At 39.6% G+C, this 26,883-nt stretch overlaps 1 protein-coding gene across 3 annotated transcripts in view; it reads left to right on the top strand.

Moving 5' to 3' along the window:
• The first annotated feature begins 4,902 nt into the window (after positions 1-4,902).
• Positions 4,903-26,883, top strand: part of LOC111270366 (sodium- and chloride-dependent glycine transporter 1) — a 23,792-nt gene continuing 1,811 nt past the window's right edge. Inside the window, exons 1-11 of one of the 3 annotated variants that reach the window (XM_022850545.2) lie at positions 4,903-5,362; positions 14,090-14,269; positions 19,979-20,167; positions 21,570-21,732; positions 22,334-22,465; positions 22,919-23,091; positions 23,387-23,568; positions 23,911-24,178; positions 24,650-24,753; positions 25,081-25,318; positions 26,476-26,704. In XM_022850545.2, coding sequence (XP_022706280.1) covers positions 14,261-14,269; positions 19,979-20,167; positions 21,570-21,732; positions 22,334-22,465; positions 22,919-23,091; positions 23,387-23,568; positions 23,911-24,178; positions 24,650-24,753; positions 25,081-25,318; positions 26,476-26,704 — 1,687 coding nt within the window. In that variant the 5' untranslated portion in view covers positions 4,903-5,362; positions 14,090-14,260. Of the gene's footprint in view, positions 5,363-13,932; positions 14,270-19,978; positions 20,168-21,569; positions 21,733-22,333; positions 22,466-22,918; positions 23,092-23,386; positions 23,569-23,910; positions 24,179-24,649; positions 24,754-25,080; positions 25,319-26,475; positions 26,705-26,883 lie in introns of those variants that run through there. The other 2 variants (XM_022850544.2, XM_086972471.1) reach the window with 2 other exon arrangements.

The raw sequence follows: 26,883 nt of genomic DNA, 5'->3' as shown, positions 1-26,883 counted from the left end.
GTAAAAGTCTTTTTAAAGGGTTAGCGATTTATTATGAACTCGATGTTTCCGACGTTCTATAAAGCAGTGTGCTTCGAAATGCAAAACTTTGATTAATCATTCGTCTAGTATACGAGAGATTTTAAGTGCCACCCGAAAGCACACGGCGCTCAGAATGTACCGTAGTTTTATGGGAAAGTAAGGAACGCTTGACGGTTTCAGGGGTAGCGATCCATGCAATCCATAGATACGTATTTAGCTAATGTTGTTTAGCTTAAAATAGGAACGAACGAGTAATATATAGAGTAATACAGCAAGAAAAACATAACTTACGAAACGCTACATTTTGAATAGAATCACACCGATTACTTAACATTTCCAACCAGAGTTTGACGTTCTCTGGGACAAATCGTGTAAAGTGAACGTCTCTGTTCGAATGTATACGTACAGAACGAGGAGTAACTATAAATTGTGCCAATGCTTATTTCTAAAACTGTTATAAAATTACCGTATGAAAAAAAAAATATATATATATATATATATGGGGGATTCATATCGACGGGCGAAGTCTCCAGTTTATTGATAGCTTACAATAAATAAAGTATTTTTTTTAATTTTCTAGTAAACCTAACCAAACCAAGTTAATTCAGTGCTACCGAGTTTGGAACTAATAGCTAGTAAGCGGACCTAGCTTTTATGTAGAAATGGATACAGAACCGAGCTATACGGTAATGAGAGCGCCCGCGCGTTAAACATGCTGCTATATTGGTTTCATTCATCGTAAATGGCATAAAACGAAAAAAAAAACCTACGACAAGCATATGCCACTACAATCTGCATCAACGAGGATTTTCCCATTTCTCGTCAGAACAGCTTGGTTTTTCCTATGAACCGACCGCAATCAACTGTCGATTTTCTGAAGACTGTTGTTTTATTCGAGTTTATATGGTACATCGTACGTACTTTAATTTGTGTACATTAAAAGATGGACAAAACTGTATCACTGTGTGTACGTATTGTATAGAAAAAGTTTTTGGACGGTAAAAATACACCACTATTATTATGGTACAGCAAATTGCAAAAAAAAACAAATATATATGTAGCCCCGGTAAAGGCATGTACCAACAGCAGCTACCTTAACACATTGCACTCAAGGTCAGGTCAGCAGAATCATTACTTTAACATTCAGTAGTTAGCTTCACCACGTCACTTCATTATGAAATCAATACAGGAGATCGACGCCGAAGAGGCAGAAATAAACATATCACTTCGAATTATTGAAGCCTGGCTCTCGTATTACTCGAAATCAGACAGATATCGTGACAGAAACACACCAAAACCAACGGCTTTCAAACTTAATTTATGGCAATTATATTGATAAATATATATTTCATTACGATTATTCAAAGGTGTACGCCCCCCGATGTGATCGCGGAGGCGGCTATGAGAATATGTTGTAAGCTATATAGTTTGGACAAGGAGGGTGCGTTGAACCAAACAAGATTTAGATAAGCTATGCCAATACACTTCAACGTAATATAGTGAAATCAACGTGGTATAGCCATTGTTAGGTCATAAATACATAATAATAATAATAATGAACCATTTTGATCGATTCGAATAAATATGCCGCTTTTATTTGGATAGATATTTTTTTTCTGAAAAACGAAACTCAATCAATATTTTTCGAGAATTATTTCACCTTAAGGCAACATTGAACATGAAATTAGAGAATAATGTTTAGCTAAGCCTACCAGGTCCGAAAGGAAGGGCGGTTTGTGCCTGATTAATAATGTACCTCAGGTCTACATTGGCACTTCGGAACTATCATTCTATAGCATCAACTGTACGCCATATAATAAGGTTAGCGAATGCGTTTTTGTAGAAGGCAGTTAGAGGGGAATGAATATAATTTTCATCAAATTGCAAAGAAAACGTGTGCGTGGAACATATCGACTAAATTAAATTTTTTTTGTCTAGTTTAACGTGATAGACATTGATGGGTCAATATGGAATGCAGACAACATTTTATGTTAGAAACCTCGTGACCCATTCCATACCATTTACATATCTCTAATTATGGGTCGAAGACTCCACAACCGATCGGAGCGGTGTCGTCTGCATCCATTTCAAAACTCTCTCTAGGGAGGCCCAAACCAATCACGATGAGGAGCTAATATCAAATTTGCTCACTTATTTGAAAACCTAAACGGTGCATGGCCACAAAGAATATACGTCAGGAACAGCGAATAGCGGATTCAGAAATCGGTGCCTCCGTTAAATACAGCGCAATTCCATAAAATAACCATTTCCTTTTTTTTCAATACGCGCAATGGTCGTACTCAGAGTTCGATGTCATTAGCGACTCTGCAACCGTGTCGTCACTAATACGCGCTCTCTCTCTAACCATGCACTTGCCGCTTGGGCGCATTATTCGACGCCCAGATATACAGAAGGAGGAAAAAAGCCTCTTGCCGCTTTAAAAAATCATTTAACTGATCGATATTGTTTGTTTATATCATACACACATATAAGACGTCCTAGAAGGACACATTCACTACCAACTGATTAGATGATCTTTGCCTGACAATGCAGCGACTGTTAAAATTACTACAGGAACTTGCTTTGCCACTTATTCAAGAGAATTTACATGCTCTAATTTTAATGCAAGAGCATAAGATTCTCGAGGAAGCGCTTTTGAGTAGATGGATACTTTCCTGCCAGTAGGAATGCCTTAAAAATAATGTCTACGCCAGAAAGCGGATCAACAACAACATAGTTATTCGCAGTTTACTGAGCGGAACTGTAATAATTTCCGTAAAGGAACTATGTAAGTTTTTGCATGTTGACTTTTAATTATGTGTAAATAAACAAACCGTGCATATATATATATATATTACGGTAAAGATATAAAATGTCAAGTAACTCTTTTAAAAACGACAAGGACGTTTTTGATTCCACAATATCTATATATAAAAGAGAGGGAAATTTTCAGTTGAAGTCTGGCTAGTGTATTTTTTTTGCATATATACGAAGTATGCACGCATTATAAAACGATAAGATGTGTACTTGTTTTCTTTACACTTACTTAGAAATTTGGTCGAGGAACGCCGAGTTCGCAAGAATATGGCAAATCGCTGTAATACATGAAAATCACAAACAGATCTGGCATCTTTAGTTAGAAATTTATTTATAAATTGATAACGCACTCGTGGTTTGTTGCGGCGCATAATGTTCAATGGAGTAAGTTGACCTAACTATTAAAACTACTCGTCAAACATCGAATTAAAGCATAGGCTCTATAGGGTTAAAAATCATCTGATATTAAAGGAGGAAAATATAAGGGACTTGAGAATTACGTAGTTTATGGATGCAAGACAATTGGATATTGACCAGATATCATCGAAGTGTATGAAAAAGCGATTCCACGTAATGGTCCGACATAACAGACAGCACATTAAATATCGCGCTTATGATTCATCGGTCGTCCTGAAGCATATAAACTCATGGTGCACAAATGATTGAGACTCACCAAATTGTAAGCAGACTATGATTCTGAATAAGAAGCCTTTCAACATGTATCTATGCCTTCCAAAAGCAACAGGCTCAACTTTCCTGCTTACTACATTGTCCTCAGCTATATATATAAAAATACGAAACTTTCAACAGCTGTTGTGTTTGAATTATTGAACAGGTCATTTCTTAACACCATTATTAAGGACACGCGTTTAGCATGAAAATAACTACTGCTTCTAAGAGGGCGTGTACATACAAATGTTTTTTGTTTACATACATATATATATATATATATAATAGTTTTAAATCGCGTGATTATGATTTATTTACTGGGTGCTTCCAGAACTTTCCTGATGCTACCATGCTAATCTTTAAATTGATCTTAGTCGACATTCTCATCACGTACATGTCTATTGCATGTGAATTAATAGTGCGTCCATTTTTAAAGACGCAGTCTTTTTATGGGCAACCTGCCATTCTTGCGAGAGAAAAGACGTATATATAGGTTACAGTTTCCGACACTTACTATCTAGCCGTAGCAAGATATAAATGTGAGCTGTATTAATGTTCCAAAAAAAACCAGCTGATTTTGTATCAACAGGCAAAAGTTTAGTTAACTTTTACAAAAAGTTCGTTTACAAGATATCATTTCTTTTTTTTTTTGTATCAAGAAATCCTCCATTTGTGTGGAGATATTCCACTGTTTATGCACAAAACTCTGCAGCAAAGGGCTACAAAAGTGTAACTTGCAGGTCGTACGAAGCAAAAAATCTGATTATTTTTGTATGTAATGATTATTCCAAGCAACTGAAAAGCAGAAAGGCCGCGAGGTGTTAGCCCTAAGCAGTACTGCTACTGACACAGCTGAAGTTGCCGTTGTTGTAAAAGTCCCTGCTTCAAAAAAGGCTTCAGTTGTATCGAACTTCGTTCATTTTTGGACGTGTCAAGAATGTGAGCCTGTTTTAGTGATATCTCTACCTATGACTGATTGATTACTTTTTTGGTTTGGAGGCAACGTGCAGTGTGTAAAACTTGGCAGCGATTATCTTTTTAGTCCGTGGTGTTACAGCCCGCTTTATTAACTACCTATAGAAGCTAGCAGACCGCGGTACGGACGCGTATGATCGAGTTGTAGGAATCGTCGCAGCGAATAGTTGTACCAGCACTGGAATAACAGTAATACCTTTAGTGGACAGTAATCGGACTCTGGTACTCATTGGCAGAAGATCACTTATAGCCGCCAGCGGAAAAAGCGGGCTGATGTGACCCAAGTAACGCCGCTACTAAGATCTACGGTAGCCGACACAGCATTGACGATTGCAGTCTCTCTGACACTGCGGATTGTCCCTCCTCTCCTAGCGCGCGATGGCGGGAGCGCGCATCATTATGCCATGTAGCATTCCGCTGACAGCCGGTCGCGCGCGTGCGATGGACTATAAGGCACGACGCGGTGATTGACATGGTTGCACTTCGCTTCCGTTGCGAACAAAGTAACTTGCTTGTGTGTCCTTAACAGTCCATCGTACGTTTTTGCGGTGAACGCCAATGTAAGTGGTCGAACAAGCGACCTTGAATGGTCGTTGGAAGTGCGTGACATCTGATAAAAAGCGAGGAGGTCAAAGCTTCGGAGCCGTCTCTAGGGATGCAAATGTGACAGAGACGTCTACGAATTTTATCTCTTTAGTTAAAATTGTTGATAAATTCATTAGCTTGAAGTACAACGGTGCTGGTGTTCGAGTTTGGACTTCTACAGTGGTACCCTTCGCTCAAGGCAAGCTGGCATTAAGCAGCGGACAAAATTGACAATTCAAGTGTCTTTGAAAGTCGACTCGGCCCATCAACAGACGTCAGGATGAATAACATTGTAGTATGTATAATCATAATATCTTGATTACTACGGTAGCTTAATTACACCTAAGGGAATTATGTAGAAATCGTTGTGCAGCGATGACGAGTGCTACTGGTTTTCTCCTTGTGTAGCCCGTCCGGTCCAGTGCCTAAGAGAACATATTTCACTGCGTCGAATATCAGACGCTAGTCCTACAAAAAGCGCTTATGTTGTTACCGTGAAAAGCAAGTGCCTTACAAAGCTGTACTACAGAAATTGCCCCGGTTCATCCACCGCTAACGCAAAAGTCAGTACAATTGCTTCATGTTGGCATGAAATGTTGAAATTGTATCGAAACTGACCAAACCCTTTATCGTCTGTTAATGGCCAACAGTACATGCTCTAAGGTGTTACACGTGATTATTATATCCGTTATAAAATACAGATCGTAGAACCAAGCGTCAGCCATGCGTAATCGTCAAACCACTATTATTATGTGCCTGTTGAAGGTATTTGACAGCTGAACTTCTGGGCTCCCCTAGACATTTCACGTAAATAGTAGTAAGGTATAGTAGCTATTCCGATAGCAATGGCATAAAAAGATGTGATACAGAAGTTATCTTAATTCAGCTTATACACAATGTTTGCACGCACATTCCTTTGGGGCGCCGTGCAGCTAAGCCCCTTATCTGCAGCGACATAAGTACGCTTGTACATAATGACTGCAGTAAACATCTGTCGTTTAGTTACGCCGTCCTCTTTATCAGGAAGAATATGTTTTAACCAGTTCGTCTTAATCTACATCTGTCTCTAGCAAAGGTAACTTTTCGCAAACAAAAGCAGGGATCAGTCATGTAAATGTGGTAAGTGTAATTTATGTAGGAACAGAGATGTAATTTGATTTGCGAACAATCCGGCAGAATCCAGCTTGAATGTATGAACGTTAAGACAGCCATGTCCGCATGTCACTGCGGAACAAAACATGGCTCAATATAGTGGATTGGTTGCGCACAGCGGTATGGTCTGACACAACGCTTGCGCTTGACCTTATCCGGAAACACCTGTACCAACCGTTTTGGGCCCTGTGTCTACTACCGTTAACTCGGTAACCGGTATTTGTAGACTTTCACTTGAGAATCCGTTGTTCCGGTGTCTAGGCTCGTGTTCACCGACACGATCCGATCGCTGGCAAACGATATTGACCTTTTGTGCCACCGACCATAGATCCCGTAATATCCTGGACATTTCCTACTTTCCAATCTACGAGCCGTTTCGTTGTCAATGGCTGCAATTTACTGTTGCCAATCGACTGAATATGACATCGTGGGGTCATCTTTACCACATTGACTTCAGGATCTTTAGTGAACCAGCGTTTAGGTCAGCCGATACGTTTGTATCTTGTGAAGCCTAAGGAAGTCGATACTTAAGATTCTTCTAAAGACGCTAGAGTAAGGGCCCACTTCACATAAAACTGTTATTATTTGCTATTTATTATCTAAACATTGCTATTCTTCGCCAAGATTACAAGGTCTGCTATGGGGCACTTTCCTGTACCAAGTACGCTGCCAGTTTCGCCGCGAAAACGACTTGCTCACCAGCAAATCACGTCAGGACCCGACGGACTCAATGCGTTGAAAAACTGTTAGTCTCAATTTTGACTTTCAGCTCTAACAATTAGCTTTATGGCGATCGAACTGTCACATCGAAGCGTACGCACCAAATAACCGTCATTAAAATATCCTTTGTTTCGTAGTCCAGTCTGCGGTCACCATACAGAATTTGTAACAGGATCGACGAGCGAATATCAGACGACTATCTGCCATACCCCTGCTTCTCATTTCGCTGATTTCACCTGCGTTTCATCTTAGGATAATGATAGTGTCTTTTTGTCCAGAGAAAAAATTGCGATATCGTTTTATATCTTTGCGTGTTACTGAGATACGCTGTCTGCAATTTATCTTTTGGAAAAAACCTAATCGCCACAGTGAGACGGTGCTGGTGGGCCTACTAGCTTCATGGCATCCTCACTACATGGGGCTGGTATTGAGCGCAAACGACTCCTAGTACTTCGGTGGTAGAGCGACAGATCACCATGAAAGCTGCTCCACAGCCACATTGTCCCGGTTGTCCATCGTCCGCCTTTTTGCTAACGAAGGGTACCCGATGTTGTTAGCAAACTAGGTCTAATACGAATATCTGACCTGCACCTATAAAAAACGACTTGTCTGGCTACTGATCCCTTGATATCTTCCTTCAATGAGCAGACGCGCAAAATAGCACAAACGATGTTTGCTGTTGGTTCTCCTACTTGTGTAGTTGATTGTCCTTTTTTTTGTCGTCTTGTTATAGGCTGAATTCCCGTGAGTCGGCGCTACTTAGCCATTGAGTTAAGTTTGGTAATAGTAATTAAGGTGACGGTTGGATGCAGCTAAGGAAATAATTTGGTTCTTTTTCGTCAAGGGTTGTAGAATTTATGAGCTGAAGGATGAGGTTCAGTCACTATTGCGATGAATGTCACAGAAGTATCGATTGGTGAACGGATAAATAATCTACCCTCTCTGCTCGGTGCGGTGGCTTGGACCGCTAGGTCAGCGCTTGAAAGGAGTGCGTTGCTGCTCTAACTCGAGCTAACAACAACAACCTGTAGTAGACAACCTGCAAATGAAGTTCTTTATTGAAGGCGATATAGTATACATTTGGTATATAAGTTATTTGTAAGCCATCATAGGTCGTTTGTGGCATGCCATCAAATCTTTCGCACAAATATGCATTCACAATGAGAACTAGCTTGTTGAGTCAGCTAAGAACTCTACATTACCTCACCGGAATTTTATAGTTAACTGTAGTAGTCTGGCGAGCATATTAGCTGAAATGGCGATTTGAGACGACTGATTTTGGCGACAGTCCCCCAGCTTCACTGTTTCTATACGTGTTTTCTACTATTACATATGACTCTGTCAACACACTCATGATAGAGAGTTGTTATTAAATCTGGTATTATCAAATATTAATTGTATTCACAGTTGGCCGCTGAGTTTACTTCAATCTGTTTCTAGAATCGCTAATAACATGGAACGAAAAAGCCGTTTCGGGGGGGGGGGGGGAATGTTCGCAGTAGATTTCCCATGTGCTAGGTGCTAAATTTGTGACCAATATATGTTTATTTCTTGATAGACTATTCTCAATTGAGTCCTTATTTGCTTGCTTTGCCAAAGGACCTAGTAGGTCGTAATCGATTTCACTATGACTTTGGCCAGAATACCTTTCCCGCTCGAAACAGTAACAGGCAAATTCCGCAGTTGCCAATAGTTGAAATCTGCTTGAAAAGTTCCCTTGTCTATAGTCTAGAACGTACGAGTTCGTAATCGTACCATCGGATTTCGATTCAAATCTTCGTATCAACGCTTCAACAATGCGCCACTTCTTACTCTCGGATCGTTTAGCGTAGACGCACAGCTGATACGGAAACTTAACGGCCGCGTTTAGGCCGTTAGGCGGAGACCGCCTGGAAGACAGCATTAGAGACTTGAACGTTAATAATATAGTCATTTCTCAACGATATTAAGATGTTCAATAGGGTGATCGCGTAGAAGAAGGCTTGAGCCATTTAGAAACGTTTGTAATACGTAAAATAAGAACTCGATCACTCTTAATAGTGCAAGGTGTCTCATAGATGAAAATGTCAATTGTGATAAACAAATTCACAGCTTTTACTACCCCAGAGTTAGGCGCAGTAATCTGTTTCCTCAAATACTTTACTAGGTATTGAAAGCTGGTTCCATGATAAGCCTTGTTTGTGGGCATTTATATTGACGCTGTAGTAAACCAGCGCCAATTCCTCCATTTTAACAACAACAACAACAACAGACATTGGTAGACAACGCAGAGTTATCGCAGTATAGCTAGAATTTGACCTATTTAACTGAGCAAACGCCGTCCGTAACTTCTCCAAAAGACCATAGGATCTATAGCGAATGATGTGTGTAGAGATTATCAATGGGCTTTTTTTTTAACGATCAGGTTAATTTGTTTTCTCAGCCAGTGTCCTGCCATCTTGGCTATGTCGGGTGAAACGTTTATAGATCAAGACGTTTCTCCTATGAGGTCTATTCCTTAGAGAAACGTACATTTTCGCTTTACACTATCGTCAAAATAATACATAGGATCAGAGATAGAGATTCGGTTTGCTACTTGTAGAATTATTCCGTTGTCCCTTTACCACCCGATAAAAATATTCAAGTTGTCCTTATAGAGCCAACAAGTAGGACATTATAGCGTTACTCTTTTCACCGTCTCCTTAATGACTAGACAAATACACTTTCTCATAGCTAGAAACATTTGAGTCGTTACTTTTCGACAAAATCGATACAAGGAGACGCGCTAATATAATTCTTATTTGATTAGGTGCTCGAACGTTAGCGAGAAACAATATTTGATGTGTTCACTAAACGATGAATTCGTATACCGTTTGACGCGTTTACAATCCTCGACGAGTAGCGCTCAGCCATCGCTCCGGTTCGGTAGGAAAGCGGGAAATCTCTGCCATTTTTCGGATAAAAATACTGCCTACTACTTATTAAAAGCGTCTTTCTCATGAGCACGCTTAAGATTACAACAACTATTTTAGATCCGTATTATAAGGATTCTAGCTGGAATAACTAATTTTATTCTTCAGCTGTGTAGGCTCAAGTCGTGCAGGATACTTTGGTAGAGTGTTTCAATTGTTTGTTAGAGCGTTCGCGAGCAAGGAAACGGCTTGCTCCTAAAGAACTCTACAGAGCATTTACGGAACACACATACGTGTGAATCTTATAAATACGTGTTACTGTTAATGGTCTTATAAAGGCAGCAATTGTTTTGATTTATTCACTAGCACCAATCGTTTAATGTTTCTTCAGGCGGCGACAGTATAGGAACGGAATCAATGTTCGTTACACAGCTCTTAAGGGCCCTGTTAAGCGGAAGTATGTGACCTAATTCAAAACCCTAGTAGCTCAATTAGTACGCATTTGAACTTCTCCTAAATGTGTAATGCTGACGTGAAGAATGAAAATTAACCATGAAACCACTAAGTTGCGCCCCCAATTTCAGGCCGGACATCATCCACTCTGCTCTATTTCACCATAATAAAATAATGACAGGTGGCGTTAGACAACATTTTGTGCGTTCTTCTACGTCAGTTAAGTATCTGAAACTTAGCTGATATAGAAGAATCTATATAGAACAAAGTGTTTAGTTTCAACTGTTCCGACTTCTAGTGTTAGCCTATCGGTAAGGTTACCTTTTACCTTATATATCGTGCGGAGCAAATTTTTAGGCCGGGGTCCTTCGCAAAAGCGCTTTCAATTCAGAGACACAATTCAGGGACTACCGTAATTTTGCTCCATACGTCCCGTCATATGGTTGGATAGAGTAAGTCAACAATATGGATCCCTTCAGTAAAGGAATCCATATTGCTCTATCATGCTGCTGACTGTTATACACGAGCACGGAGTCGTCAGTTTACACCAGACTCCACTCACAAATAGAAACATGCTTCCTTGAAAGTCTTTTATTTGTAAAGAAATTACCGCAAAATCTCATAAAAGAAACTCCTGCTTATGCAATTAATACAACGCATAAAGTTGTATATGATGCTAATACTATTCGGTTTAATGAACGTAAATAAAGTTAGTTAGTAGAACTTTGGAGTCCCCAAAGACCGGGGAAAGGATTTAGCAGTCGAATGCTTCGAAAAGTTAAACAGAGAAACCAACGTAGAAAAATCTAAATGTATTATATTTTCTCCGCCAGATAAATGTTAGTCTAACGATATGAATACCGACTCGGCTCAATTTTGCTGTTCCTTCAATAAAATAATGGATGCACAATTTGGCCGAGATAAACATGTTATTGATAATTATATTTTAAATACGATCACGTACGGCTACGAGTCAAAATTTCCAACTTTCATAATTTTTTACATATATATGGTTTTAAAAAAAGGTTAGTATTTAGATAAGCAGACCGTAAAAACAGATCCTTGTTTGGAGACGTTCAAACTTCATATTGGGTTAAAATTAAGAATGAAACCCTTGTACCAAGATGAATATACGAACAGAGACAATAGAAATTCGCAGCAAAACAACATGAAACAAAGGTTCTTTATACAACACAAGTCGGCTGTTCAAACGGCGTGAACGAACTTTGAAAAGGAAGCGTGAAATTTAAAAAAAGATGCTAATACTTTTAAGGTACTTGTAAGGGTGACATTGAAAATAGTGATATCTGTAGCTGCGGGGTAGCTAAACATGTTTTCGATAGAAGCGACTTTTTCTCATTCTCATCATCAACGTCATAGTGGCTACGCTAAATGACTGGCGAGATGACCCGAAGAGCGAACGGATATGCCCAGAGCATCTGGCTACTCGGGCAATAGAAAACCGGGCTATAAAAAATCTTTATCTATCCCACAGAATACATTTACGTCTAACATGCATACAGCGGCAAAGCTCACATGTGGGTAGAAGGTGAGAAGCAACCATCGACCAGTGAAGGTTTAAGCAAAACTGCAACAATGTATTTAGTGACTATAGAAAGCTCTATAGTGGTACTTTCTCAGCATCTTTAAATATTCGACAAAGATATTGATGCCAATTTTAACTTAGTTAATAAATAACTCCGTTCCAAATCTGTCGCAAAGTGCCAAAAGGACATTTGCTAATCTCACGGGACGGTTACCCAAAATTTGCGAACGTTCAGCTGTAGTCGCCGTTGCCGCTAGGACTATGCCAACAATCAAATTTGTCAACTCTTAACCAGTCCTTCTCACTAAATCTTTTGTCTGTAAAACAGAACCTCTAACGTAGGCAGTGAAATGAATAAAATTCGTATAGTCCTGATATAAATTAAAAGGAGTGTATTATTACCGTACGTATATCTACTATTACAGAATAGACGGTTTCCACAAAAATAGCCACTATATATATACATAATAAAGACAAATGATGATTGTCATTTGTCTCATTGTAGCGAAATAGTCGAAAATGTTTACTTATTAAATTAATTACTACTATATTGTTTCAGGGAACAGCGAAAGATAATTAATAATACTAAGAGTTATAATGTTTACCTTCTTATCTTACAGGCATCAAACCAGATTATTCAAGTTATCTTTTTTATAATTGGGTCTTCTCGCACTATGGCCAAAGGTTCTTTCACGCCTCATGTCCAGGGCTCTACCCTAAACGAGTATCGTTAGAAAAAAACCTAAAAACTGCTGAGTATGGAACTCTGCAGGATAACAGCTTTATGAAACATCTAGGTTTGTTGTCAATTCCATAACACACCAACCCGAAATCAGCCTCAACGATATAATTTGCCAGGAGATTTAGAATCACCAGTTCCGGAATCTAATTGGATAGAGTAGATTACGTAACCAGGAAATAATGTAGTAGTGCAGAAAATATTACGTGCAACTGTCGTACTACGGAACATTCTGTCTTGCCACGTACTTCCGAGTCCTATTCGGTTTTTCGAAATAGGATAAAATCACTAACCAATGCATAGTTGATTTTTCACATATACCCGCACCTCTGGCATGCTAGTAAGTTGTAGAAGTCTATTTGTATTTACTACCCTTATGGTGTAAGCCTGTTGCTATACAGTTTTTCTGTGTCTGTTTCCGATACAGCTGGCTAAGACTGGTTGGATTTTGTTTATCGCACTGCTGGGTTACAGTAGAAGACTGTGTATCTAAAAAAAAAATTTAAGAAAAAGCTACTTTTCAGGCCCAGGCGATTGACAGCCATTGATATGTTCGCATCATGGCCTCGTGCTAACGAGGCATTTCTAGCAAGAACGATTGAAGATAATTTTTCTTAGGATTATTTTTTTGTGACCTCTCACATTATTTAATAGTTTCTGGTTTAGCGGGGGTGTCCAACATTTTCGCATGATACCAGCCTGAACGTATACGGAACGTTAACGGCATTCAGCGTGAATGGCGTTTGGTGCTCGGCGTCTATTAATTAAGACGACTGGATAATATGGAGAACTTATTCTGATGTCTGTGTGGAAATTTGCATCGTTGTCTTAGATTGAAAGGTTCTGGAAAGTGTATCTTGGAACTCACTAGTACAACTACATGTTTTTCAAGGTAGCATAAAAAAAACAGGCTTTGTCCACGGTGAAGATCGACTGGTAGAACGGCATTATCCAACAAGCAGCAATGGAGAGCTCATAAGCAATCATTACTACGAATGTATAGTCTAACTAGAAGCAACTGTTGTTGTCACTGAACTATAGTTCATGTACGATGGTGCATGAGCTAACAATATGGTCTTTTAGAATAATATTATGTCATAGCACCTAACTCACATGAAAATATACGAGCGTAGAAAATATCTAGCTTTGCACCATACTTTATCGTTTAATAAAGGCGAACTTCTATTAAATAGAAACAAGTTACAATAGATGCATCAACTAAATTTACGATAATCTAAGCCATAAATAGCCCGGAAAAGACAAAAAAAAAGTAGATCTAGCTGAATTGAGAGAAAGTCAGTTGGAGAATATGTCTGATATACGAATCTATGATATATATGAATAAGGTCTGATTACGTTGGACAACGCAGTTAACGCGAATAGACTAAGTGGTCCGGCTGTTTTGTAGAAAGAGACATTGAACTAGCTGATATCTATCTTGGGATACCTGGCTCACGATTACTGTTGAGCATGTTAGTTCTTACAAATATAACAACTAAACCAAGCGCTTGTTTTTTGAAGTTTACTACAGTGCGCCGTTAGCCGTCGCGGGCTTTCAAGTTCAAACAATCGGTGACCTATCGTCGATGCGGATAAACAATAGGATTGAAGCGGAGATTTTTATTACCCGATCATAGGCAGGTTGCCTCATGGATATAGTACGCTTCTTCACAGCGGCTCATATGTGACTCAATGAGCGCGGTTAGTAGCCTCTTTTGCTGCTATTTTACCTAAGGTCTTATAAGATTTTTCACAGTGAACACTCCATCTTAGCCATCTTCAGTTAGACGATTGAGAATGATCATCGCATTCGGATATAACTCCCTTTTCGATTTTCTCATCATGTTGCTGAGGTAGGGCCTAAAACCGTTAGCTAACCGTTAGTAGTGCGCATCTGCCACAGCTTTCATTGCTGACGTTTAATGCCTGGTCGAAAGATCTTCACAAATGTTACCGCTTATTTGATATAGTAGTTAACGATGATGACGACAACGACAACGACAACAACGAAGTACCCCATACTGTTCCATGCTTTGTTAGACAGTCATCATCGAAGAAACACTAGTCTAACGGTGCTATACTTTCAGTCAATTCGTATAGTGAGCAACATTAATCGCGTATCATAGAATCGTAATGGCTACATTCACAAATTGCTGAAAATTGATAACACCTACGAAACGGAGCAGAAATATACGGTACAGATAACATCCGAACAATTTGTCTGAAGAGTAGAAGCTTAATAAACTTCATACCAACTGAGGAACGGCGTCCCATCTCTCTAACTAACATAGAATTTTGGTTTGACTACTATGGCAAATTTTTGCCCCGCGTGTCCTCCAGTAGAACTCTTGAAACTTCCATCTGCAAACAACAGAAGAAGCGAACAAACGCTTTTCCCGTTTAGCTAGATCCAGATCACATGTATTAGGTACAAGCACGCATAGCGAAGATCATAAAAGGTGCAATACATCAGCGATCGGCCATCGTTGTATAGGGGGGTGCGGCACGACATCTGATTGAAGCCGGGTGCATAATGCTCCGTGGACGGGAAGATCGGCGGTTGCTAAGCTTTCGTTGAAGATACGCAGATAGTAAACATGCTATCGCCTATTCTGTTATGGTTTGTTCCACAGGAAGGCGCAAAAATTCAAGACTTAGATAGATTCAAGACCTTTAGAAGAATATAACACGTGCGACTTAGCAAGCATCGGTGTTCACTTTCAATATGCGTCGAAGATAATGAAAAGAACAGAGTAATTGGGAAAAGATTATTGTCACTTTGTTAATCGGGACGTGTCGGTGTTACGAGCGTCGCTTCATGGCAGGACTTGCCGGTATCCTAAGGTAGGCAAGAATGTGCCCTACACAATTGTTGAAACTGATGAGAGACAATTATGTTGAACAAACATTGTCACGAGAAAGTAGCAAAAACGTAAAAGGGTTATAGACAGAATGTTGCATCACGAATCCATCGGAACCAACAAGGTCTACATGAATGAAGGCGAAGCACGCAGCGGCTGGAAGGAGGAATGAAAAATATATATTGAATCGATACATCCTAAATTTCTTCGGTGATTCGGTACTGGTCAGGTGTCTCAGAAAAACGAATAACAGAACTTCGATCAGCGCCGTCGTTATGCTTCTTTTTGAAACATTTGAACACATTCATCCGAAGATCTGTATTCGATTCTGTCGTTTGTGTAAGTGAAGTTCGTGTCAAAATGTAGAATATTGCCAACAGGTTGCTGAAACAGTATCTCAAAAGGCTGACATGTTCCGAGGAGTGATACACGTAACAATGTGCTCGCGAACCCCTCAACAGGTTATAAATCGTCGGCGAGGTCTAGGTTTGGCAGTTTACAACTGCGCCAGGTTTCAGTAAAAATGGTCCAACGAAATACTGGTGCCCTTGCTTCGCCAGGTACCAGTTTCTTCACACTGGAAGATACGACGCAAACCTTACAGTAGTTCTAGTACCTGTATCCAATTGGCTTTTGCCGTACAACGTGTTCACACATTATTACCGGTGTACGTACATCATCGTCAAAAGCCACTAACCGAAGTGTTCTCGAGATGGAGAAACTGCCACTACGGCGATCTCATCACTGGTTTTCCCGGCAGCTAAATAGGTCTGGTTGTTACGTTCTCGCCATAGTCGAAGATTTTAGCACAGCGGCTATATTTGCAAAGCTTGTCATTAAGCCTCATAAGAAACGGGCAGTTAGACAAAAACTTGAAATCTTTAACATGTTTACAAAAATGATATCCGTTTAGGATAGAAATAGCAATAAAGGATATCCCGTACGAGCTGGAATGGCAAGAGCATCGTTGCTGACGGCTTGGTGCTAGCGTATACTGAGTTCCCGCTGAACATGCCCAGTCTGATGTGTGATTCCTTCAATGCATTCATTTGTCGTAGAAAGGATTGACGAAAATCTGTGCTTCACGCACGGGTATTAAGGATCTAGACGAAAATAGGATCTTTGCTGCTAACTTGGTGAGTGTTTGCTGGTCAAATGAATTTAAACGCTGTAGCCATGATATCCAATTCGTATACATTACCAACCTGTTCTTCCTTACTCGGCATTCAAATATGTGATTTCTGCTATGTTCGGTTCAGGTATAGGAGAGGTATTCTCCTTAGTAAGTCATGTACTATTTTCGTGAGATGTATTCATACCACGTAGAAAAAAAAAACCGTTATCAATATAACACAAATTATATAATCAGCATAGACAGTTTTGCGTTTCCGTCTGCTTGACTCAGTTTAAGCGGTTTGTGGTAACAAAGACAGCTAAAAACGTAGCTCACAACCAGCCGCACTTTTCGCCGTTCACGTTCGCCCTGCTGCTCGTGGTCATTTCGCCCCTTTTTTTTTGCCATTTCACTTTCAACGTCCTTCCAACAGATACTCTCCAGCGCAACAAACCATTGTGCCTATTATAGGTTGAGGGATGCTCTGGACGCGCGTGATTTTTATACTAGCAAAAGCTACTATCAGGCTGTTGACGCAATGCCAACCAAATTGTCATATCGTGCGCTAGCTTGTGATGGTGAAGTAATATTGAAGTCGACTAGATTAAATTCTGTCAATAGGAGACAAGGTGACTATCTGTATCATTACATAGTAGCATGTTAGAAGCTGTCAAAACACAGATATCAGGCTGAAATCACTAAATATTATAATGGTGCTTATAGTATACTTTAATCGGCGTTGGCCAGCTACCGAGAGGGGCAATGTACAGCTGAACGCTGAAAGCAGCATCGGATCTGTCAGAGGCAAACAAATCCACGCCACGAAAATAGAATTCTGACGGATAAATCTGTCGTATGAGATTTTTTATAGCTCGTTGCTATTTTTTTTTTTTGAGACAGATCTATTCTTTTTATTCTGACTATCGGTTTCGTTAAGTGAATATTTGTAGTTATCGCTACGGAGCTTCTATTTTACACAATTTAACTGTAAATTGTAAAACGCTAACTGTAGCGTTCATCTAGCTTGCTCAGGGAGATGTGATTGAAAATAATTTCCTTCTGTTTTTATGGACAGAGGAATAGTCTTCTCAATTCGATATATTATAGCCCTTGGCTAATAGCTACAATTGATTCCAGTTTCTTCTGAGTCCTAAACAGTCAAATAGTATGAATACAACTGGCGAATATCACGAATGCCGCCGCCGTCGAACTAGCCAGTAGCAGAATCGTCAACGCATGCAGAAAAATGATGAAACAGGCCACAGTCCAGCAAAGATCATCACTTGTAGCAGATCCAAATAGCTCAATGTGACGAAGATACTTTTTCATACGTAAAAAGATCATGATAAACAAAAAACTGAAAGGAGACAGCACGTCCAGTGCCGGATAAGAAATAACTTTCCAAGCTTTGAAGTATCTATTCGCGTAAGCCAGACCACTATGAGATGAAAAGTAGTGTGCGTAAGAAAAAATAACAGCGAGAAGCGAGAAAGAACCTTGCATAGATGTGAAGTTACATTGGGTAGAAGTGGTCGATAAGTAATTACGTGCGAGACGAGATAAAGACAACCCGCTGGTTCAACCTATGCGCAAAATATACGGCAAACTCGCAGCAATACAAAAAAGAAAATGCTAGGGACGATATAGGCCGGATAAAAAGGACGCAAATATCCCAAATTGCCTTGGGCTAAGATGTGCACATGTATTATTAAAGTGAATGTATCTAGTAACAAGCTTAGTTATAACGGATGAGAAACCGTAAGTTAGCGGTAAAGAGTAAAAACCGGAATCAGTTACTGGAGGAATACATTAACTGAAAAGAAATTCCTTTAAAAGTAGTGTTCATGACACCTGACGACTTTCCTATTGTCGCAATATACGGCCAAGGCGCAAAACTGATTTGGAGAAGGACACAGGCGTAAAAAACGGAGCAGGAAATTTGAAAGAAAAGGGATGAGAATCAATGTCGATGGTAGAGATGGCTACAAATTAGGACAAATGATTAATGTGCTTCTTTTATTAATGCTACTATGCTAGTATAACAGAGTAAACAGGAACAAAACGAATGCTGGCATAGATCACAACGATTAGGTTGATCTATGTGGCCCGGAGGCTTCGAAAAGTCCAGGTAAAGCTAGCCGATCAACTAATAATGCTTATTGTTTAACCAATACAGACTTTAAATAACACTAAAGCCTCATTAAAAACGACACCGAGTTCTTCGAAGAAGGAAATCGGGTCGTAAAGGGCCTTAGAACTCCAGTGGAAGACTTAAGCGGAGGAGAAATCATTCAAATATTCACGGGATTGCCCCGGGCCAAAACGAAAACCACATTTCTCGAAAAGTCGGGCAAGAACATCGGCAGTTTCTAGAAGCTGAAGGCGTCTAGAGCTTTGAGTCTTGAGCTTTGAGCTCCTGAGTTTATGAAAACTCAGGCTATCTCAAAGCCCATAGCGATACCCATCCTAATATAATCAAAACGCGCACGAGTAAACGCTACTTAGAAAAATGTTTGAAGAGCGTGTGGAGTATGGGGTGGACCTGGAAATAATCGGTTCTATAGATTTTGTTACCTCTCCAGAGCCGCCTCTAGGCAGGCCCGAAAATTGTGGCCCTCTACAATCTTAATACGAAAAGTGAATATGGAACAAATAGGTATTTTCCGAAGATGCTTCCTCGACAAGTATTAAACCGATTTTATGAATGAAATATCAAAGCATTACATATTAAAGTACTTATTAAGCTGCACAAAAACCCAACCTGAAGACTAGGCGCATTGGGCTTAAAAGACAAAAATATTTCTCTGTATTCTACGGATAAAGTTTGTCGTACCTAACACGATGCTGCTACTGTTAGAAGTTTACAAGCAATGATAATCGATCACTGTTCGAAGTCTAAAATCACAAATAATAATATTGTTGATATATATAATATATAAAAAATAATAAAAGGTTAGCAATTCCACAAACTTTTTTTACCTACGATAGCACGAGCGAATTTAAGCTGAAACAGCTGATCTGATCAATATCCGACTGTGGTAAAATTTGCAATCTTCGACAGATCTTTCGTTGTGAAAAGGTATATAAGCGAAGTTTGGATTTACAAGAGATTTTCGCACGTACGTAAAACTCAACAAACTTTATTAAAAATCATTAAAATTTGCTTAGCATTGAACAAATACTTATAAAAACGTATTCACCTCCACAACTGAATAATATACTGAGCTGGCTTGGGCTAAACCATATCTTGTTCCAGTGGATAAAATGCTACTCATGAAAAATTTTCGCTAAGCAAACGCGGGCGATGTCTACACCTACATCGAACAGCGTTTCCAATGAAAGTTTTTTTCGATGGAGAAAAAATTATACTTAGCAATAATATAGCATCGAAATTTAACACTTTTTTTTACATAATAATTTCACTTAACCTTTTAGAGTGGCAAAAGAGACTCTTCGGCATACGTCAATGAATCGTTTTCTATCGATGAAGAGGACAACCATAAGTTAGCCGCTAGACGTCTCCATGGAGGATCAGATTCGAGACGGAAAAGCAGAGAAGCTAGAGGAGGAAGCGCCAAATCTGAAGACGTTGCTTCTACAGAAAGTGACCAGGATGAGGCAATGGTAAGAACCAGCGTATATTTCTGGATTTGATAAAACGTTTTCTTTATTTGTTCTAGAATTGTTTGATCATTCTTTTTTATCCGACTCGAGATAAAGCGCCCCGAAGATTACTGACATTGCTGTAGCAATTCGCTGTCTTTTACGATTTCGTTACAATAAGGGAGCAAATGCTGCCCAGGCTTGTAAAAAATGTGCTGGTCATGGCCAAGACAGCCCAAAAATGTTTTGCCGCTTTCTTTCAGGGAATTTTTATGCGGAAAATGCTCCTCGTAATGACCAACCAGTTACGGAAAAAGTTAACGGAATTAATGTGTTTAGCAAGATCGCCACGTGATTAGCCGTGATATCGCCAAAGAAGCGAACATCCATCATGAAACATTTTTGAGCCATTTGCAGAAAGATGACGACGAAAAAATCAGGCTATTCGGATGTCAACCAAGAGATCAACGCAAAAGACCTTACTCAGCCGTGTTTCCACCTGTGAAACCGTGGTAGACGCAATTAAATCAAGCCACTCGATCATTATTGATGAAGAGTAGATCACATACGACGATAATGAAGAAAAAAAAATAGGCTTCACAACCTTTGGGAAATCCCACCAAAGAAGGTGTTTAGTGGAACTAGAAAGGTATCGTTGGTGTCTGACAAAACGATTGATTTGGACTCCGATTGTTAACAGGATTACAGTAGACGACTGAGAAAAGATCGACTAACTAGTGTACAGGAAAGGCGTTGTCTTCTATCATGACAATGCCAGGCCATATACGTATAAAAATCGACTCGATAAGAACTGAGAGAACTGGAATGGGAGATTTCGTGCGTCTGCATCATTGGCTGGACTTTCCACCACCGGACCATCAGCACTCTCGATCTCTGCAAAACTCTCAGTTGTGTTAATTCAATTCTAATGGAAAAAGTGCAAAAATAACTTGCCACGGTTCTACAGCCAGGAGCTATAAAAAAAATTGGCACAAGTTCACCGATAAAAATTGGGCCTATTTAATTTAGCAATATTATTTTACTACATTATTTCCTTTCATTTTGGCAACTCATGTATATGAGTTGCCATACATGAGTTATATATATATATACATATATATATATATATATAATATATATATATATTATATATATATATATATATGTATGTAGATGTAAAACAATCTGTTTTTCGTATAAGATTCATACTGCATATACAAATGTTCTATATGCTATTCAGTTTTTTACATTCTACTATAATATTTTCCAATGGAGACGGTCCTACGCACAAAATCCCACGTCAAGTAAACCCTTACGTTTAAACCCTTAGGATAAAGATGAACCCAGACCCAAGCGTAATTTACTACCTATCTTCACTGGACGTTGTTTTTTTTATATATTTTATTCTTTGTGCATGTTTCAGACAGCAGATAAAGATTCAGGATCAAACAACAAGTCGGAACCCAAAGTCCCTTCGCGGGGTCAATGGGCCAACAAAGCCGAGTTCATTTTGTCGTGCATCGGACTTTCCGTCGGCATTGGAAATATCTGGCGATTTCCTTTTCTTGCCTATCAGAACGGCGGAGGTAGGCAGTACATGTATATATACTGATTTTTGTTTGGGTCTTTCAGGGAAAAAGTAGACGAAACGAGACACTGAAGCATGATATGTACGCGTTTGCTCTTATGTCAATCTAGATGCGCACTTTACACTGACGTATTACCGCAAACCAAACGATCTTTACATTGACGTTCCAAGCTACACGTTTTTTTGCAGATTGATAAATCGAGTGAGAAACCAATTTTATGCTATTAGATGTACTTAGCTTTAGGCAAATGCTAGTCAAAACAGCTAAAAATTATTACGTTATTGATCATTATCGGTATACGTACGTATGTTTATTGGGTATCCACTGATGATCAGCTTATCCTCTGCGTTTCGGAAATATAAACACTACGTCGGCCTTTGGCTGACCGAATCGTCATGCGACGTTTGGGTCCTAAGGTTAAATCGGGATTCTTTAGAACTGACCCAATCGACGTCTTAAACTTTTCCGTTGATAATTTTTAACCGTGCGTGATTTACTTGTATTCTACTATTCGTATTGTTATAGTCTTCGGTACTAATCAGCGCCGACGGTACTGCTTCCTGTGATTGCCATTCTATTACCATTTTTCTAATTTCAGGTGCCTTCCTATTACCTTATTTCACTCTAATGTTGCTTATCGGCAAACCTCTCTATTACCTGGAGCTTGCTATGGGCCAGTTCAGTTCATGCGGTTGTTTAGAAGTATGGAAATGTGTGCCAGCTTTCAAAGGTGAGTGAACGCGCACATTTTTCACGCACGAGTATGTTCAGTCTCACTTGGCGCATTGTATGTGCATACTATTTAGCTACAGATTCAATATATATAGGATTTATATATATATATGGGGTATATAGTTCTGATGTTGGCCGCTGATCGAAGGCTGCCAGTACGTGTACGTTTACCACATGCAATCCGTGAACTTTACATTAATTTACACGAAAGCCATGGCCCAACGCATGTTTAACACGGTTTCAAATAGATAGAAAATTTGTCGAAAGTAGCTGTCTGGAACTTGTAACTACTAAAAATAACTTAATCTTCAATAACCGACTACCTATTTGTTTGAATTAATCGAGCTCTTGGCTTAAGTCTAAATTAAATTGAATCTTTATATTGTGCTATAATTCTTGAATACTGCCGTTTCGGAAGAGAAACTTGATCCATTATTTGTTAATTTAACAGGTGTGGGCTACGCTCAGCTCGTGACCTCTACAATTATATCGATCTATTACAATGTAGTTCTGTGCTACACAATATTCTATATGGGGCAGAGTTTTCGTTCAGAACTGCCATGGTCGTCATGCGCAAAGTGGTGGGGCGCTGACAGTCAGTGCTACGTCCGCCAAGACGACGTGGTAAGAGGCGTACTGCTTTGCTTGTTTATTTTGCTTTTATTTGCATGGAAATCTGCGCCCTCTGGTCGCGTAGACATAGTCGGATAAGATAGATCTCGTCACCCGAGGCAATTAACCTCGTCCCAGTAACTGTAATATGTAATAAAAGCGCAAACGGTTTAGCTCTCCACTGCTTATAAATTTATTTTTAACCTTTTCTTAGTAAATCGACGATTTAGTTTATTAAAATGATTGTGTAATGTATTTGGAGAATATTTTGGCGTTTTTCTTTTGCCGTTATATCTATTCAATTTAGGCGCGCTGTGATGCTCAGAAAAATCGCTTAGTACAAATGTTCGGAAATAACACACCGGCCTCATCAGGATTTACGATTACCGATTCGAGGAACCAGTCGGTGACGATTCCCGTCTCTTTGTTTGCTGCTAGCATGCAAAACTGTACCAATGCCACTGAGACTGCTAGCCAACAGTTTTGGAAGTACGTTACACCTTAATTATCTAGGAGTACCGATATACTCGTCTAGGCACGCTTGCGTAACAATTTTGTAACGAAATTTCTCTAAGCCAAATTGGGTACTTTTTACACTACGTCTGCTTTCTTTGAGCCCGTTTCAAGTTTTTTTTAGTTAGTTAACTTAAATGGAGATTCTCAATTCGTTTCAGATTGCTCAAATGCCTGAACCCTAGCTGTCAGAAAAGCGGTTGCTCAAACGATCAAATCTAATTGCAGGACACAAAGTGTTTACACTAATTATGAACATTGTTTATGTTCCACTTAACATTGCGTTTTTTCTTCTTAATTTTGTTTTCGTGATGCTAGCAAGTATGTCCTTGGTTTGACGGAGAGTATCGAGAATATGGGCGCAGTTCGTTGGGATTTAGCACTATGTCTGGCTATCTGCTGGGTTATTGTATTTTTGTGCTTGATCAAGGGCGTGAAATCCAGCGGCAAAGTGGTCTACTTCACGGCTACATTTCCCTATGTAGTGCTGATCACTCTCCTTATACGTGGCCTCACTTTACCTGGAGCAAGTAATGGAATCTTTTACTTTCTTGTTCCCGATTGGAGCAAAGTTATCGACATTCAGGTATGTGCCCCCCCAGATTGTGCAGTGGCGGAGGCGTATCTATTTGTTAAAACTTGAAATGCAAAACGCAACTCGTTTTATGCAGGTAGAAGCTAGTCATCTGAAGCCACACATTAACGCAGTGCTGGAACTTGGAAATTTTTAGTTATGTACACATGCCCGATATGTGTTAATGAAGCAATCGTAAAAGGATCTAGGTCTTTATTTCAGGACTGTAGTATCAAATCTAGTCTAGTCCAACGGGCAGGGGAACTTGGATTGTGATTAAGCTATAGATGGAAATATTATTGAGACTGTAATTAGCGTGACTGAATCCGTATCATTTTATTAAGCTATAGGTTTCTTGAGTTTGTTCTGATAGATAAAGATAGAGACAACGATATTGCAACGTTTAAATTTCAAGTTTTTTCTTCATCTTTTCTAATTGTAGATGTACGGGACGTTCGTCTCGCGCGTTATGTCGCTTTTCAGATCTGGCGGAAGGCGGCCGAACAGCTTTTTTATTCATTAGGAGTCGCACAGGGAGCCATTGTTATGTTCGGCAGTTACAATCGTTTCCGGAACCCTGTTCACATGTAAGTGATACTTGTGCCTCCATTGTTGCTTAGATATATTCCAAATATTGCATGAACGTACGGACCTACTAACGGATATTGGCTCCCCTCCCAAAAAGCGATTTCATAGGAAATGTCTCACTCATTATTTAATAATAACTATTTAATAACAAGATATTTAAAATATCTTGTTCGTTGTGACTAGTTCATAGTCTAGTGAACTATTCTTAGCGAGCCACAAGACCTGTGATATACGATAGTATATGTAAATAGACAGGAGGTAGAAGTGGCTAAAGGAACATTTGCACCACTACTAATTAATTTGTTTGTTCCCTCGGCCACGTTCAGTGACGCCCTTTTCATTTCAACGATGGACTTCCTCACGTCGCTGATGGGTGGTATCGTAATCTTTTCGATACTCGGTAACATGTCACACGAGCTTGGAATACCCATTTCTGATGTGGCGTCACAAGGACAGGGTTTAGCCTTCGTCGCCTATCCTGAAGCGCTCTCACGACTCGTCTGGCCGCAACTATGGTCTTTTCTATTCTTCTTCATGCTTTTCCTGCTTGGACTTGACTCCGAGGTTAGTAGCACTTCACTGATACCTTGTTTTTTTTTTTCAATTCGAGATCACCCCGCTTTCTGTTGATAAAATTGTAAAACATTAAAAGGAATCAAGTCTTTCGAGGATAAAGTCCCAGGGCAGCTTGTAACGTCTTCGCGTAATGCTTGGGCAGCGACACAGCCATATTGTCGACACAGTTACGACGACTGAGGCTCTTGAAAGACTGCTAGTAACAACTGTCAGGTGAAACGGGTGACGGCATAGCCTTAACTTAGTGGAAAATAGGAACTTATTATATAATAAGGCTAATACGACAAACATATTATATATGTTTGTCGTATTAGCCTCTTATCTGGTGATGGGCATATCGGAACGGGGGCAACCGGTAAGGAAAGCTGTGCTTGGCGTCTTCGATAACTAGCGCTGGGGTATATACACTTTACTACAACCTACTTAACTGACTAGCTAGTGAATCTCACCGAATCTTTTTTCGAGTCGAGAGAGATGCGTTAAATTGTTTCTGTGTTATAGGAAACTCACGAAGCGATTTTCGTTATTAACCCGTTCGAAGGCAACATTTGAGTGAAGGCGATCTAACTTCAGAGTACCTTAGATGGCACTGAAATAGGTCTCTAATTAGAAATAGACTAGTTCATAAGATTGTGATATAATCGAAGACCATATCTAAGTCAATAAATGCAGAAACGTAGTACACGCTTATGCGTCCTGTTGGTGTGATGCTCTTTCTGAATAGGAACTGTCAAAACTATGTACACAAACTAGTGTCATCCACACAGGTATAATTTGTTTTTTTCTTTTTAATCTTCATTTTGAGTAGAATTTGGCTTTGTTCTTGTGCTCGTCACAATGCCAGCGGGTTGATTAACTGGAATTTAATTATCAGATCGAATGATGATTCAATAAATGAGCAATGACGGTGTTAAACGTGATCTACTACTTTCCGTTTCAAGTCTTACTGAAATTTAGACTAAAAAAAAAAATTCGCTCATTCAATACGTCCTACACCAATCAGACATACGGTTCGCCTTTAACCTAGTAACATCATGGTGCGGGTGACATCGCTGGAAAGTGAAGCAAGACAGTGGAGACAACATGCAATTTACCGCTGAGTTTTCACAAAATACGCTATTCAATGGCTCTCCTTTCTTTAACAGTTCGCGATGATCGAGACGCTTCTAACAGCACTCTATGATGAAAGGCCTGAGCTGCGTAAGAACAAAATGCCTTTGACGTTCCTCGTGTGCTTTATATGCTTCATTCTGGGCATACCTTGCGTGATGGAGGGGGGTCAGTACGTGCTCAACCTGATGGATACCTATGGAGGAGGCATTTCCGTTGTGTTCCTGGCTGTTTCTGAAGTTATCGGCGTTTCTTGGGTGTACGGTATGTTTAGCAAACTAATTCAGCATTCATTCAATGAATTGCCTCGGTCGATCGAGTTTTCTTCGTCTTAGACACACCTTCACTGAGGAACCATTTGAGCCAAAAGCTTATCATCTGGCTAAGAAGTAGGTGGTAGGATCAAATAAGGAAAGTTCACTGCCTAATAGAGGGGCTAAAAG

This window comes from Varroa jacobsoni, unplaced genomic scaffold (assembly GCF_002532875.2).
Source record: "Varroa jacobsoni isolate VJ856 unplaced genomic scaffold, vjacob_1.0 scaffold_1468, whole genome shotgun sequence".
Classification (NCBI taxonomy): domain Eukaryota; kingdom Metazoa; phylum Arthropoda; class Arachnida; order Mesostigmata; family Varroidae; genus Varroa; species Varroa jacobsoni.
This window is presented reverse-complemented; position numbering and strand designations above follow the sequence as displayed.